The 16806-nt window shown below is 42.4% G+C and overlaps 2 protein-coding genes and 1 pseudogene across 2 annotated transcripts; 1 reads left to right on the forward strand and 2 right to left on the reverse strand.

Annotated features, from left to right (window-relative positions):
• Positions 1–337: 337 nt before the first annotated feature.
• Positions 338–1193, reverse strand: LOC141695719 (uncharacterized). Its single transcript, XM_074499946.1, has 2 exons — positions 1032–1193; positions 338–781 (listed from the first exon to the last, which is right to left on the reverse strand). The coding sequence occupies exons 1-2, from the start codon at positions 1191–1193 to the stop codon at positions 338–340; spliced, it is 606 nt and encodes a 201-aa protein (XP_074356047.1).
• Positions 1194–1211: 18 nt separating this feature from the next.
• On the reverse strand, positions 1212–2810 carry LOC141695720 (uncharacterized). Its single transcript, XM_074499947.1, has 2 exons — positions 2303–2810; positions 1212–2080 (listed from the first exon to the last, which is right to left on the reverse strand). Exons 1-2 carry the CDS (start codon positions 2808–2810, stop codon positions 1212–1214), a joined length of 1377 nt encoding a protein of 458 aa, XP_074356048.1.
• A 10283-nt stretch (positions 2811–13093) lies between these two features.
• LOC141695721 (protein RADIALIS-like 1) lies at positions 13094–14362 on the forward strand (annotated as a pseudogene).
• Positions 14363–16806: the final 2444 nt, after the last annotated feature.

Genomic DNA, 16806 nt, shown 5'->3' on the forward strand with positions numbered 1-16806 from the left:
AGCAATTTGAAGCAACTTTTTTCTTTTATTGATAATGCGCTCTAGTGCACAAATTACACCAGTCCTATGGCTACTATGCTCTGTGGGGAAATTATTTGAAAATTTTATCCTTCTGCTAGTTCTAAGGTTCATAGTCATATATACTAGCCCCTAGGCTGGCAGGAATTTATTTGCTACTAGTCTATTACATAGGAATAAATCATAGAAATGAGGGGACCAAACCCACACCCTACTGATAATACTTTCGTAAATGCTCTGCATTCCAAGCCCGGGGAATAAGCTTGCCATCTAAATCTTCTAAGCGATAGGTTCCCTTCCAAAGTACAGCCTTGACCTTCTATGGTCCCTCCCAGTTAGCTCCAAGCACCCTATGCTGAGCTATTTTGGTATTTTGCATGAATTTTCGCAACACAAGATATCCCACCTTATAGGGCACATACTTCACTTTCTTGTTAAAATACCTTGCAATTCTCTGCTGATATGCAGCAAGTTTCAACCGAGAGTTCATTCTGGCTTCATCCAGCAAATCCAAGTGGAGCCTCTGGTTAATTTCTGCATCTTTCTCAACAAACAAATCCCTTCGCAGAGATCCGGTTCCTACTTCTACGGGGACTATAGGCTCATACCCGTACATTAGCAAAAAAAGGGACTCTCCCGTGGTCGAGCTAGGAGTCGTATTGTAGGACCAAAGGACCATGAGCATCTCATCCAGCCAATCTCCCTTCTTTTCTTCCAGCTTAGCCTTTAAAGTGTGTTTGATAATCTTGTTTATGGCTTCTGTCTGACCATTGCTTTACGGGTGGTAGACCGCAATGAAGTCTTTCTTGATGTTCAATTCTTCACAAAGCTTCCTTAGCTCTTCACTGTCAAACTGCTTTCCATTATCTAAGATGAGTTATATGGAATATCAAACCTGCAGACTATGGAGTTGAAAATAAAGTCTTCTATTTTCTTTGTCGTGATCATGGCCAGTGGCATAGCTTCCGTCCATTTGGTAAAATAATCAACAAACACTACCGCATACTTCACACCCCCTTGGCCTTAGGCAACTCTCCAATGAGGTCAATGCCCCACATGGAAAAAGGCCAAGGACTTGCCATCGACGTGATAGATGTTGTCGGGCCGTTGGAATAATTAGCAAATCGTTGGCAACGATCACAAGCCCGAACAAACTTGAAGGCATCTTCTTTCATGGTTGGACAGTAATATCCTTATCTGAGGACTTTCAATGCCAACGAACCAGCCCCCGAGTGATTACCACAAATTTCTTCATGCACCTCCCTAAGAATATAATTCCCTTCTGCCAGATCCATGCAACATAAAAGTGGTTGGTTAATCCTTCTCTTATACAATACTCCATCATATTCCACATACATCGCAGCCTGGTAGTGATGGCATTGAGCCTGTAGCTTATCTTCTGGAAAAGCTCCCATTCGAATATAATTGTGAATGGGGGTCATCCAATTTTCTTGTGGGATCTCCTGTGTCTGGAACACTCCTACTTCCGGAATACTTGGGATTTCTTGGATCCCCAAAGGAATTTGCCCAAGTTGGACGATGTCCATTTGCGACCCCATCTTTGCCAAGGCATATGCATTGCTATTTTCTTCTCTTGGTACACCCTCTAGCCTAGCACTTCTAAACTTTTCCAGTAGACGCTGTACACATCTCATATATAACTCTGTCTGAGGTCCTCGTGCTTGGAAACCTCCGTTGACTTGGTTTACCACTAACTCTGAGTCACTCCGAGTGATCAAGTTCATAACCCCCACTTCCAGAGCTATTTTCAAACAATTGATTAATGCTTCATACTCAACATCGTTGTCAGTGACGTAAAATATGAAGTGGATGGAACTCATCAAATGATGCCCTTCCGGGGTGATCAAAATAATCCTGGAACCTGCTCCATTATTATTCAAAGCCCCATCAACATGCAAGATCCACCAAGGGTATGGGAATTCTTCTCTCACGTCAATAGGAGGATTCCCTTGCGAGGAAGGTTCTGCCAACACTGTAGCCTTATTGTCTACTTCAGAGTCAAACTCAAGTATGAAATCAGCCAACGCGTGTCCCTTGATCGCTGTACGAGGGCAATATTCCAAATCAAATTATTAAAACTCTATCGCCTATTTTAACATTCTTCCTGATGATTCCGGTTTATGTAAAATATGCTGGAGAGGATAAGCGGTGCGGACCTCTATTCGGTGTGCTTGGAAGTACGGCCTTAATTTCTCCATGCTGGTATATCTAGTCTCTGCATCTAGCAACCTTTTGCTCACATAGTACACGGACGATTAATGACTTCCTTCATCTTTTAACAATACCGCGCTAACGGAGTATTCTGAGACTGCCAAGTAAAGAATCAATGTTTCCCCATCTTTCGGCTTGGCCAACATAGGAGGATTTCCCAGCTGCTCCTTGATTTTCAAAAAAGCCTCTTCACAATCCGAGGTCCACACGAAATCCTTCCCCATCCCTTTAATTTCCCTAAAAAATTCTTTGCATCTATCCGAAGACTTAGAAATAAATCTATTCAAAGCCGCAATCTTTCCCGTTAGGCTTTGCACTTGCTTAACACTTGTGGGAGATTTCATATCCAACAGAGCTTTGATTTTGGTCGGATTCGCCTCAATCCCTAGGTGGTTAACCATGAACCCCAAGAATTTTCCTGATTTCACGCCAAATACACATTTCCGAGGGTTCAACTTCATCCTATATTTTCTAAGGATATGGAACATCTCATCTAAGTCTGCTATATGATCTTCCGCCCTCTGAGATTTTACAAGCATATCATCCATGTACATCTCCATCGTTATGAACATAAAGTCCCAAGGTATGGAACCCTCACGGTATAGAAAATATACCGCACTTGATACGAACGATATAGGTATGACCTATACCTGGACACAAAACAATCTCCGGGTCAGCACAACATATACTATTTTATATCACTCTATAGATAATAGAACCAACCATAAATAGGGTTCACTATAGAGACAGGCCAAATCTATACTCTATAACGTTAATAGTGAGCTCTTCTAGTAGCTTCTCGTTTCTCAAGCTTTGCCATTGCCATGGACCTCAGACTCAACAACATTTATCTCGGTCTTTGATTCATTCTTGCACCCGCTTCTGGGCATCAGAAGTAGTAGAAGAAGTGTTGTTGCCACCAGAGCTCTCATTGCTCGAGCTATCATTATCAGAAGTAGTCTTGGTGCCAGAGCTAGAGGTAGGCGAAGAAGTGCTATCAATCTTCCGATTGTAAGGTGACTAGATTGAGTGGGTTAGAGGGACCTCAGAGCAAGCAAGCAGTCACTGCAAGGAAAGCAAAAAGAGAAGCTAGTCCCGAAAGGGCTTAAGACAACTAATCCCAGGTGCGGGAGTCTTGAGTACGCTAATGAGTAAGGGGATTCCCACTTCCATAGTGGAAGGCATAGTATGAGGTACTGCCCGGTTCTCTTCTATACTATTAACACCGCCTGATCGAGAGCCCGACCCATTCCTTTCCTAAGGGACCTGGCGACCTTGCCCCTATCTCACTCAGCATTCGGGACACTTAATCTTAAAAGCCCTTAAAAGCCCTAAGGCTCCGCTCTTCTTCCAACTTCCGTCGTCTCAGTCCTGTCCCGCCTTGAGTATCAGTGGTTAGAATATTGGTGAGCGACTAGTTAGAAGTTTGACGAGAAAGAAGTGAGTGCGTTACACTAAAGCCGAGAACAGTTTCCGCTGACCAATCGCCTTCATTGCTGCTCCTCTAGTAGATATTGATGGTATTCGTGAACCTGTTTCTGGATCTCTACTTTATGGCAATAATATTATTTCCGGTGCCATTATTCCGACTTCTGCAGCTATAGATTTACACTTTTATCCAATCTGGGAAGCGGCTTCTGTTGATGAATGGTTATACAACGGTGGTCCTTATGAATTAATCATTCTACACTTTTTACTTATCTTACCTTGCTTACTGAACTTGTTAGCTGCGGAAGTCACTCTAAGAGAACAATTTCATTGCCTCAAGTCAAACAATAACTCTAACTCTTAGCGCAAAGGCATAGATTCGAGTCTCAATACTATCTTGTCACATTGATCCTAGGGTTACGAATGGACCCAGAGAGGAGAGGCAGCAAGTAAAGTCTTACTCAAAACTAGCTTTGCCACACGAAGGGATTTCAAACATCGATGCTCATCAACAGTAGGTCTTTTTTATAGATAGAAAGTGTCGTAAAGTTTTACAACCAGGAATTGAACTGTCTGCAATTCATCCACCAATACTGAATACGATGGTGAAGTTGATATATGCTTAAGACCACATACATGCAAATCGAACATTGACGACAAAGTAAAGGTTTGAATCTAGAGACATACCTTTCCAAGGAGCTCACATTCTATCTGATTATTGCCGATTCCGCTAATAGAAGACTCATAGCTCCAAGCAATAGACCTGAGTCCCCATACTCTCATAGTAGGTATTCCTCGGTAATTAGATTATAGCTTCTACTATTCTCATACCGATTGATTTCTTCCATTGAGGTATCAACCGATTGGGAAGAAAGGAGAAGAATGTGAAACGAAGGAAAAAGTTGTTACTTAGTTGCCAGGTTAGGAAGTATACTGGGTATAGAGACCTTTGGATTCTTTCTACCACTATAGATTTGGAGCCAATCAGGTAGCACCGCATGTCAAACTGTGTCAGGCGGGAGACAGAAGGAAAAAATTCCATATCATAGAAACATTTTCTTTTTTTATAGAGAAAAAAGCACTAATAGAATATGTCTAATATTCCAAGAATGACTAGAATGAATTCTATACAGATGTATGTTCTCACGCAGCTAACACTCTTAATAGATCAGCATCTTTTAAATGTTGTTCCTGACGATGTCATTTATCGGATTGTCTGGGAAGTTGCACTTTTGAAGGATATTACCATGATTAATTGTCAACATCAATTACACCACTGTATAGTTGCTACGTTGAAGGATGAAATCTATCATGACTTATTAGTTCCGTACCTCTATACCAGGAATGTCAAAATACCCGGTTGGTTGTTACCCAGGGATTTGTTAGATAGATTGGTACAAAATGACCCAAGAAATGTTAAGCTTTTAATAACAATTTACCGAAGCTTGGCTAATTTGGGGGAGGAAAGCCCATACTTTCAAGAAATTCTTTCTTATCTAGAGGATTGTTTCGGATCGGATGAGGAGCGGAGGTTGAGACGGAAACAGATGAACGGCATAGGTTTGCGGGTGACCCTTTTTAGACGGACTTGCCCCAGGGAACAGGGAATCCGAAAGCTGCAACCTAACTATCGATAGAATAGGCCATTTCTTCCCTTTAGTTCCAGAGATCACTATGTTCACCGCCCATCATGGATTAGTTCTTCTTGCTAACGTAGATTTCTTCCCTATTGCTGTTTGTCGACTCAGAATGAATGCGTTAATGACTCTCTTTCCCGATAGAAAGAAGAGACTGTATAGATAGCCTCTCGGGGCAAAGCTTCACTCTCACTCTCTGACGTTCTTTCGCAAAGTAGCTCGACTCCATAAAAGTCCAAAAGAAGTGAACTCTAAATGCACTGACTTCCCAGACTCATCACCTGTTTCCACCACTTTCTTCAATAAGGCGATAAAAAACAAAGTGGGCCCGGTAAAAAGAAAATTTGGATGGTTTGAGCCGCCCTCAATGGTCTGCTATTTCGTTCGTTGTAGCAGAGTGAATAAGGTGTCATTCTCAGTCTCAATTCCTTGTATGGTATGAAAAATGGCATTAATGAGTTGGAGTAAATGCTAATAACATAAAAGTCTCTAATGCTGAAGAAAGGTAGCATATAAATTCTTGCTTACTTTCTCCTCTTAGAAGGAGGGTGAAGCTTATAGGTAGTCGCCTAAGCACTAAGAAGCTTACATCATGCTACTTCAACTATATGCTTAACACATGCAATTCGATGCCCCTAGTCTTTAGGTCTTTAGTAAGCCGTGCATTCACCAAAGAGCCTACTAGATAGCCCTGCTCTCTTTCTATCGACTAGGCAAATGAGAGTGCCCTTTCTCGTTCATTCAGTCGACTATCGCCTTTCGTAGAAGAGCATAGAAGAGCTGGGCTGAGATATTTACGATTTCGCGAGCTCACCTAACGTCCTGAATAAGTCAGTTCGAGGGGATTGGCTGTTCTCGAAGAAGTGTTGAGGAAGCCCAGTGGTATCGTATAATAAGAGAGAGGATCGTAAGAGGCTCGACTAGGTAGGAGAGGAAAGAAGTAATGAGACTGGTACAGAGATGATAGCGGTGGAGCTAGGTGCATTTTGTGGTAATACAAACAAATATGTATGTCCCCTGCTCTCTCCATGTTTTTCCTGGATCTATCCCGAACTTCTCTTTATCCACTCGTCCATCGAATTAACTTCAACTCGTGAATCAGACCAACTGGTGAATGGGCAGGAACTTACATAGCGATATCCATGTGGGAAGGTTATATGAGCACTAAGAAAAAGGCATTACGATGTCTTAGGCTTGCTGGCCTGATTGAAATCGAAAACTTGGCTCAATTGAAGCCAAACCGGCTTCCTCGCTAGAGTCTATTGAGATGCCAGTCAACGGCTGGCAGGGCTTGTTATGCCCAAAAAAAGGCTTTTGATAAAGGATTCTCGGATTGGCATTATGCCTTGCCTTGATTAGAGTTCGAAATCCCTATCCAAGCTAATCCAACTCGGATTTTACTTAATCTCCAAACCCAGAACCAAAAACCTCCTAGTAGTTTTGAGCTTGGTCATCCTTTATGTGAGGTAGCTTGTCTCCTTCAGCTTATCTGGTTAATGGGGCTCTCTATTCAAAGATTCAAGAAGTCACTCCGCTTTCTGGGATGGAGAAGTTTCCCTTTCTTTGATTCATTCGCCCTACGTGATCATCTACTTTCTTCCAGTGGAGAAGGGACAGACCTTCCCCGTCTAGTCAAATAAGTCAAAGTTATTTTGGTCACAGAAATGGGAGAGACAAAAGCAAATATCAAATCTTAGCCAATCCCTTGTCAAAAGGCTCTGAAAGACCTCTCGCCTGTGCTTGTGCGTTCCTATCTCTTATGAATGGAGTCAACCGGATCGTGAAGATCTTACTTTATAGAAGCTGCGGAACCAAACCTGGAGTTGATCTGCTCTGAGTCCTCAACTTCGAACCAACTCAAGATCGAATTTAAGGCTAGGTTTTATATAGACAAAACGGGGGTTGGCTCTCATGTTTATTCGTATTCAAGGATTCAATCTAGCGTAAGCCGCAATACTAGATCGATACGAGATAGCAGTCAAAAGCAGCACCCATTGAGGAATGAAAAAAATCCACCCCCTAACTAGACTATTGAAGATCTTCTCGTTTAGGCTAAACGGATCTCCCCTATACTGTAACAGGGTCAACACCGCCTTTTGAGGTTGGTGTCCTAGCTTTCCGCCCAGCTTTCTTTGATCGTATGCCACGAATTATGTCTTAGATACGTCAGGGCTGAGGGGGCAGACATTGAATACTTCCCTGGTGCCTTAGAACACCTTTCTTTGTAATATGCCTAAAGAGTAAGCCTTAACTAGACTTGACGATCCAAATAGGCCCCCTCTACCTATGAAGTCAGATTCATATACCTTTATGAAAGAGAAGAGTGGGTAGCACGAAGAAATGGTTCAATCACCACTCCTCCTAGAAGAAGAGGATCCGTACAGACGAGTCCAGGTCTACTATGTTCCCTTACAAGTTACAAGTTACAAGTAGTAGGCATAGAGTACAAAAGTTCAACCAGATTTCCACATAGAACTACATATAGAATTTGACAAGTTCTCATCTCACAGGAGTGCAATTGATGAATCTAAAAAGTCTTTTACCAAATCGGCTAAAATAGAGCATTCTATCGCAAGAATAGGACTCCATAGGTGTTAAGGTGTTACCAAGACGACATGAGTGATTCATGCCGCTGGCCTGCCTAGGCGCACAACAGAAGGAAGCAAGAGTAGTTCTGGGGGACAGACTAGGTATCCATCCACATCCAATCTATCTGCTTACCGGCTTGCTTGTGACCCGTAAAAGCGTAACATGTCCACAGGTTGATCCCTAGTTTTAACAGGAGAAGGAGTGCAATCAATATTGCATTAGGTTTATGTAGACTTATTATAGCTTAGTAAACTAGCCCAAATCCATTAATCCATTCTATGGCTAAAATTGTGCGATCTATCGCGATTATGGGATCCCATGGGTGTTACGCTACATTAAAGCTTAAACTACGGATATCGGCTAAAGAGAGCATCCATTGGTAGTTTACTTAGTGTCCTACGCTAAGGGACGAAGAAGGCTCTACAATCTCTGAACCTTTTAAACTTGGCTTTCTTGGCAATCATAATATGATTCAAATTGCTCCTTGTGCTACATGTGGTAGACATCATCCGGGGAAGCCTTGTTATAGACATACTAGAGCATCTTTCTTGTGTGGTAGTATGGCACATAGGGAAAAGAATTGTACAGTGTCGCGTAATAATGGTGGTGGAGGAAGTGGCAGTGGAGGTCAGCGGAATCAATAGAATCCTTCAGGCAGAGTGTTGGCATTGACCGCTAATCAGGCGGCAACTAATTGCTAATTCAGGTACCGTTTTCTGGAACACTTCTTGTGGGTAAACGTGAAGCTTATGTGTTATTTGATACTGGTTCGACTCATTCTGTTCTGTCCTTATCATTTGTTCGTTATCTTGGAGTTTTGCCTTCATTACTTGATCCTCATATGTTAATTGCTACCCCGATGGGTAATTCTGTTATTATTTCTAATGAGTACCGAGGGTGTCCGATAATTGTGGGAGATAGGAATCGTAAGGTCAACTTGCTTCCGATGATGATGCATGACTTTGACATTATTATGGGCATGGATTGGCTGAGTGAGCATTGTGCAACAATTGACTGTTTGGGAAAACATGTGATCTTTGGAGATGTGAATCAACCATAATTTTTGTTTCAGGGGTCTCAACAAAATGAGTGGTTAAAATTATTTCAGCTTTAAAGGCGAATAAACTTTTGTCTAAGGGCTGTGATGGCTATCTTGCTTTTGTGAAGGATACATCTAAGGATACATCTAAGGATGAACCTCGCATTTAGGATTATCCAGTTGTGAATGAGTTTGCAGATGTCTTTCCTGAAGAGCTATTAGGTTTGCCACCACAGCGAGAAGTAGATTTTACTATTGAACTTGTTCTAGGTTCCGAACCTATTTCTAAGGCTCCGTACAGGATGGCACCATTGGAGTTGCAAGAATTGAAAGAGCAGCTGCAAGAATTGTTGGATAAGGGATTTATTAGGCCGAGTGTGTCTCTATGGGGTGCTCCGGTGTTGTTTGTGAAGAAAAAGGACGGGTCTATGAGATTATGTGTTGACTACAGGGAGTTGAATAAGGTGACTGTCAGAAATAGGTATCCTTTGCCACACATTGATGACTTGTTCGATCAGTTGTAAGGGGCGAAGTACTATTCGAAGATAGATTTGAGATTGGGTTACCACCAGTTACGAGTAAGAGATGAGGATATTCCGAAGACAGCATTTCGCACTCGATATGGGCATTATGAGTTCCTTGTGATGTCTTTTGGGTTTCTTCCTTCTGTTTCTCTTTTATGAAAAATCCTACTTGAGGTTTGTGTGTACAGACTATCCGTAAATATTCATTCCACCAGGCTATCGCTTTAGCTATGAAAATCTTTAGTTGCAACTGGTCGAACTAGTTTACTTCCAAGACTTCACCAAAAATGAACTCAGATTTATATCATTAAAGCCCTCGAATCCTATCCTTCTTTTTTCACTGGATAAAGTTACTTGGTGTTGTTCTTCTGATAACACGAGCTAAGGGATGGTTGGTTTTTCACTAAAAGGAGAAAGGCGCATAGGATCAGATCACTTGCTCATACACCACAGCGGGCACATTGACTTATGAACTCATATGTACTCCTAAACTCCTGAAATTAGGAAGTGGTTTGAAAGCTTCATTCATGAGCTATCTTACAAAAGGAATTCCAGTTTCCTAAACTGCCGTCGGAAACAGGCGAGAAAATAGATATGCCTTTTAATAAAATAACAAAAATAATGGCATTCCCTTCTTGCTTACTTCGCTAGCAAGGTATTCCCGATTTTCATCAGACAGAAGAGGGGTTGGACTAGACCAGCTAAGAGCTAGATTCGATATTCCAGACGCAACTGATGTTACTACACAAAAGACTGGGAAAAAGGAAATAGATATTTAGAGGAAAGAGGTATTCGTATCATGGACACCTTAACCGAAGAGATTAGATGATACTTTCTAATCTAGTGCATTGCAATTGTTGATCGGGCATTAGGGGGAGTTTACTTGCCTACTTTCTGAACCTTACCTTTCGAAAGAAACAGGTGATTGAGTAACTGATTCTTCTCTTATTGATGGAACTAATGGCTATTTTCTCCTGCTTTCTGAGTTAGCTGCTGCTGGTTTTCTCCTTTTCTTGACAGTTGAGATACTACGTAACCTTTCCTTATTGTTCGAACTAAAGAAAGGCCAACAATTGAGCCCATATCGCCACAAAAGGGGGCTTACAGATACCATACATTAGGCATATGCCTGTAAGTAATACCCCCGGTAGATATGTTATTTGAGAGAGTTGGGAAAGAAAAGAAATAGCCCGCGCGTGAGCAAGATAAAAGGCTAGGATAGCCCGCTACTGCACTCCCTTCATTCTCCACTGTAAACATTTCTTCCTGGGATTCCCGACCAATAAAAAACTTCAACTACAAGCCCAAAACACTGGCCTTTCAACGAATGTTTAGCGCCTAATTGGGAAAGTTCCCTAGGTCTTACAACCAATATGATCTATATGTCGTCAGAAATCATGTATTTGAGACCGTTCCTTACGAAAGCAAATTCTATATTAGGGGCACGATAAAAGTCATAGTTATAATTTCTGTATAAAAAAGCATTCTTTGCCGAAACCCTCTTTATATCTTCCTCGCCCCGTGAATAGTTCATTCTTCCCATCATGATATCGACTAAGAGGAAAGTCGCACGGAAATATGGGTTCGAATCCCCTCCATAACTAGTATAATGGAGGCATGAACAACCATATGTTCTGTGTATTTCAGCAATAATGAAAAATTATACGAACACAACCAATTAGAAAACCTGCCCCCTTTTCTATTCTATGTGGGTTTCATAATGTATTTTTGTTTTGAATAAAGAAGCGCGCTCCTAGTTAGTATAACGCAGGTCTTTTTCTCGGTTGATGGATGGGATAAATGTCTATATCGCTTTAAAATGTTATTGTTATGTTGATGCTATATTTAATAATAGAATAAAAAGGGTAGCTTAAGACTGAGTCACATTATTTAGAATTGTCTTTCTCGTACTGTGTAAAAGAACTTCAAGTCTTAATTGTGTACTCAACAGGAAGCATTACAGCCTAAGTTTGGGCCACCTCCGATGTCGATCTGCAGTAATCGTTTTCGAAAGTCGTTTTCTGGGGTAGGTTCTATTTTAATCTTGAGTGATTTGCCCCTTCTTCCTCAAAAAGGATAAGACTGATGCCATTAAGGCAATGAAATGGACTACGGAATAATCTATCTACTAAAAAAGGTGATTGATTAATTTCTTGCATTAGCAATAGAGTGCCCTGCCTTTCATATCCAACAACCACCGGCGAGGAATTTCTCTATTTCCTTGATCTACTAGGCCCGAGCGCTTTTGGTCTAACTAAGGTCCAACAATGAGACTGTGTCGTCTGGTTATTGAGTTAAGAGTACGTTAGTCAAGCTAGTACTTGATCTCGCCCATGACCCTTGACTTTCGTGTCTTTCGGTAGGGTTGATTAGCTAAAATTTGTGTACTTTCCCACCAATAGTTATATACCAGACTCTCGATTTAAACTACTGTGGTGATCCTAGGGAGCGCTTGTTTTGAATCTACTAGGTTTTGGTTAAACGGGCAATTTAGCTACTTCGAGACAAGGGGCAACTACTCTCCTAGCTGGCTGGTGGAGTTTCCTATCTTTTTTTTTCGTATAGCTAGCTTTACTACTGTATAATGGAAGTAGATGATCGCCCTCGAGACTTGGCTCAGTTAGGGAAGGCCAGGTCGGCCGATGGGTCTTGTTTCGCGAACATGAATCTTTGACCGGAGCCGTGCCGAGCAAAGCATGCGTGCCGAGATAGCTATTCTTCCTGTCTTATATTAGTTATTAGTAGAGGATAAGAAGTAAGGAAGTCTGCAAAGACTGGCAGAGATAGATTAACTGAAAGTAGTCTTTCCGGCCCTACTCGGCTATTGGATAGCAAAAAACTCTTTCCTCTCTCTATATGAACGGCGAGCGCTTATGGATAGGTGGTCGTCGAACCGTTCTTGTTCTTGGGTGGGAGTGGGGATGACAATTCACTGTAAATTCTTACACAGCCGGCTTAGGCTTAACAACTTAGGGGGACTGGTATGCCGGACTTAACCTTGGACAGTGACTTTCTGAACATCCTGAGATCAACATGCAACAATAACCGACCTTCACCATCATCACCTTTGTCTTCACCGTCACCATCTACATCTACTATAGCATCATTGCCCCTTTCACCTTCACCGTCTTCATTTCCAACTAGAAATGTCTCAGCAGGTTCCACAATCCCAGACACAACAATGAAGATGGACAAGGCGGGGCTTGGCAGAGAGTAAAACCCCGCTTTTTCTTCCTGTCACGAACCGTGGGGAATTCCGGTGGTCCATAATTATCCTTATGTTGGACAATACTTGTACGATAATCCAAGAAATGGAATTTCAATTGTCTCGCTCATGCCTTTAGAACACTCACTAATTCAAGTTGTTGAGGTTGAGATTACCAACTATGGGGATTACCTTGAAGCTTCCTCAAATGTTATTCCGCTCTCTTCCCCTGCCCGCTTTATTTTCATAAGGGCTCCGGCTTCTCCACCCCATCTCACATCCTCTACTCCAGGAGCTTATATAAGAACAAGAATTGTCACTTCTTTGCAGATATCAACTCCTCAAACTCAAAGAGTTATCTTCTTTTTTCTTTCCAAACATTCTACTTGGGCTTAAAATTTTCACTTCATTCTTCATTTGCATGGTAGCTATGTCTTCACGTGGCACTGGCTCTTGGACAGCAAGAATAAAGCCTTTGAAAGGGCTCTGGCTGTGTATGATAAGGACACACCTGATCGTTGGCAGAATGTCGCCAAGGCTGTTGGCGACAACACAACGGATGAAGTGAAGAGGCATTATGAAATCCTTGTGGAGGATGTTAAAAGAACTGAGAATGGCAAAGTGCCCTTCCCTATGTACCGAACCACCGGAGGCAGTAGCCAAGTCTCCATGCATGATAATGAGGAGAGGTAGACTTTTTATCTATATGTCGTATCCTACGAACTACAGTTTTATCACATAATATAGCTAATGATCACCACGATACGTAAAGTATCATGTTAACCTTATTGTACAGGTCAAGACGAGTCCAGTTGATGGTAGATTTAGTGCATGATGCTTATGGATTTAGTTAAATGTTCATCTAACAATATAGGTAAACACCTGGGATCTGGGCAATACCTTGGACGATAAAACTTGTTATCTCACTTCCAGATAAGTTCTTGACTGACAATGAAATGACACATTGATAATTACTTACAACCAAGCCCACAATTACCAGTCACTACTTAACAATTCACATACTAGTCAATAGGGACTCACCGTCCAACACCATAGACAAAAGAAACAATTAACAACTTTTCTATTTGCTTTATCAAATGAATTTCTGACATAGAGAAAGGTTCACTTGTCCAGAGTTCTCAAGGCAAGGTTCAACTCGATTCAAAGAAGTCTAAGCTTTTACGAGTCTTCCATTGTCCTAGGAGAGAGAACATAAGCTGTACTCCATAACTCTTGTTTGGCTTTCCCAACAGACCATACTTTGGTTTTACGCACTCATGTTATTGATAGAACTGAAACTTATCTTGAATCACTTGTCAGTATATCTTTTATAGTTTAAGTTCTTGGGAAGTAAGTTCGTATATATGCAATAACTTAATTATCAGACCCTAGTTACATAACACGGGCTACTAAATTAACATACAGACAAACGCACATTGTTGTCGTCTATTGATACATTTGTTCATGCAGGATGAAAAATCTGAAGCTCTGGTGATTAAAGTCAGATAATGCAGGAAGCAGAATCATAATAACCAACTGCATAATCTATTAGGTCAACAACTGTTGGATGGACCTGGAGTTGCTAATAAAGTAAGGAGTCAGTGAACGAGTGGTATACACTTTTTGCTAATCGAGCAGGTGTGCTGCCGAAGGCGAAGCACACTGGTTACGGCTAATGCAGCTAATCTAGCTGGCACTTTCGGGGAGCAGGCGGTTTTTAAATCCTGGGGAACGGAAAGCGTTGCCACCACCTTCTAGCACTGAGGGCTCCTTCTATAGAACTTAAGCAGTTACCCGCACAACTTCAATATGCCTTCCTAGGACCATAAAAGACTTACCCGGTAATAGTATCGTCAGCTTTCACTCACTTAACACTAACTTAATCCTTCTTCTTTAGTGTACTCTCGAGCTTTCAGAAAGGATCTTAGCCAAACGTTTACCGGCTTCGTGAGACCATTTCGGTCTACACATGGCTAGGCACTTTGGTCATTGGTTTCTCGATAAAAACTCTCTGATGTCGAAGATCTCACGAGCAGGACTGACGAAAATCTCTCAAGTGATTAGGCGGGGACAGGATTCGAACCTGCAGTCTTCAGATCATGAGCCTGATGAGTTGACCAATCCTCTACCCCGCATCTTCCTCTTCTCTTTCTTTCACTATTCCCACCTAGGTCCCCGACTTTGGTTTCTTGGTTGGGATAGAACCAGCGCTTAGTAAGCGGCGGCGACAGCCCCTTGTATAGGTTGGAGCTATGAAGCTGACCTTATTCGTTATTAGAGAAAAGAGAAAGGACTTTTTCAGCTTGCTGACTGGGGCTGGCAGCGAAATGAAGTCCTCGAGACCCTATAAGAGAAGAAAGTCATGGAGGGCATAAGCCCTGAGTGACTAAGCAAGTAACTCGTTTCTTGTGGTAGTCATTGCGAATGAGCAAGTAAGGGGCGGCAACTAAAGAGGTAGCGAGACTGACCGCTATTGCAGGAAGAGGTTTACTTTCTTTCATTTTGGTTATGGAAAGTGAAAGTTGTTTCGTTTAGTACGAGATCGCTTCACACCTCGCGGTGCTTACACCTCTCGCCTATCAAAGTTCTGTTCAAAAAACTCGTCCGAGAACTTGTATAGAGAAGGATTTCCCGCGGTGCAGCAGTTCTTCCATACCAACTTAGCTGTCCGGCGCTGCTATTGGCATAACAACCGGTACACCATAGGTTGGCCCAACCCAGTCCTCTCGTACTAGGGTTGGCTCCTCGCAGTTCTCCCTTTAATACCAACGGTAGATAGGAACCGAACAATCTCACGACGTTCTAAACCCAACTCACGTACCACTTAAATCGGCAAACAACCGAACCCTTGGGACCTTCTTCAACCCCAGGATGTGATGAGTCGACATCGAGGTGCCAAACGACTCCCGAGACTTCCTTCTATTGTTACGCCATAATATTCCGATAGCTAGAATTGCTATAATACTAAACCAAATAATTGAAGACGGTTGACAATACAGGGGCTCAAACGGAGATTGAACGAAACTACCGAATTGACTGACATACCAGTTATGGTATGATACATCTATATCCAGACCTTTCGCATAATCTATATACCACTTCTGGTATTCCCGATTCAGCATCCAGCTGAGCTTCGCGGGGAATAATAGTGGAGAAATTGAAGTAGTCATGTCCAACTTTCCTTGCATCAATTGTATGTAATCTGGTTGTATAGTTCCATTAAAGAATTCATAACGCTGCACAAGCAAAAACTTATTGAACTTCGATAGCACTGATATAGTATTAGGATCCATAATTTCACCCGGGATACAAACGGACCCGGAAATGAAATTAGGTGATTCATATACTTGCGATAAGATATCTGGACGGATGCGACTTCCCTCAGTTCATTTGGATGGCATAGCCCATTGCAGAATTCCCCCTTTTTATTCATTTCTTTAGTCTTTAGGGAGCCGAAGCTTTACTTTACTAAACTAATAATATAAGGCTCACGTAGGGGCGCTCACATTTTTAGCGGGGGCCGTATCTTGCTGGGTGAGACCGAGAGAAAGAAAGGACGGGGGCAACCATGCATGGTACTTCTCGACCATGTCTCCGAGGGACAATTGAACGAGCGACTCATGAATGTTGCCGGGTCGGATGAGCCAATAACTCGAATGCGTTCGGTCTTTTTTTGAGCAAGAATCACGGCGTTACCCTATCTTCACCATGATACGGACTCCAAGTTCTTATGGCAGAGCATGAGGAGATTGATCATCAATATGATTGATGATGGAAATGGAAACCAGAAGCGCAGATGGGGCCTTCGTGGTCCACAAGATAATAAAACCATCAGTAACAGTAACGTAAGCATGAGACTTTTTGGTAGTACCGGTGAACCAGATGGCCGCGGCGGTGGAATCTGGGGCGGAGGACTTGTAGTATCTCTCTAGATCTGGAAAAAACGAAAGACCCCCTAACATAATTCGAATGGAGGCTGACCGCCGAGCCCACTCTGGCCTCGCGGGGCGGGCCCTTGTGGGTGCGAGGTGGAGCTGCCATAGCTTATGACTAGAGCAATGGGGGGGCCCGGCAGAGAGAAAAGCAAGGATAACGAGCGCTCCGCCCACCAAGCGGGCGGCAGGAGCAGCGGGC

The sequence above is a fragment of the Apium graveolens genome, chromosome 11 (genome assembly GCF_009905375.1).
Source record: "Apium graveolens cultivar Ventura chromosome 11, ASM990537v1, whole genome shotgun sequence".
NCBI lineage: Eukaryota > Viridiplantae > Streptophyta > Magnoliopsida > Apiales > Apiaceae > Apium > Apium graveolens.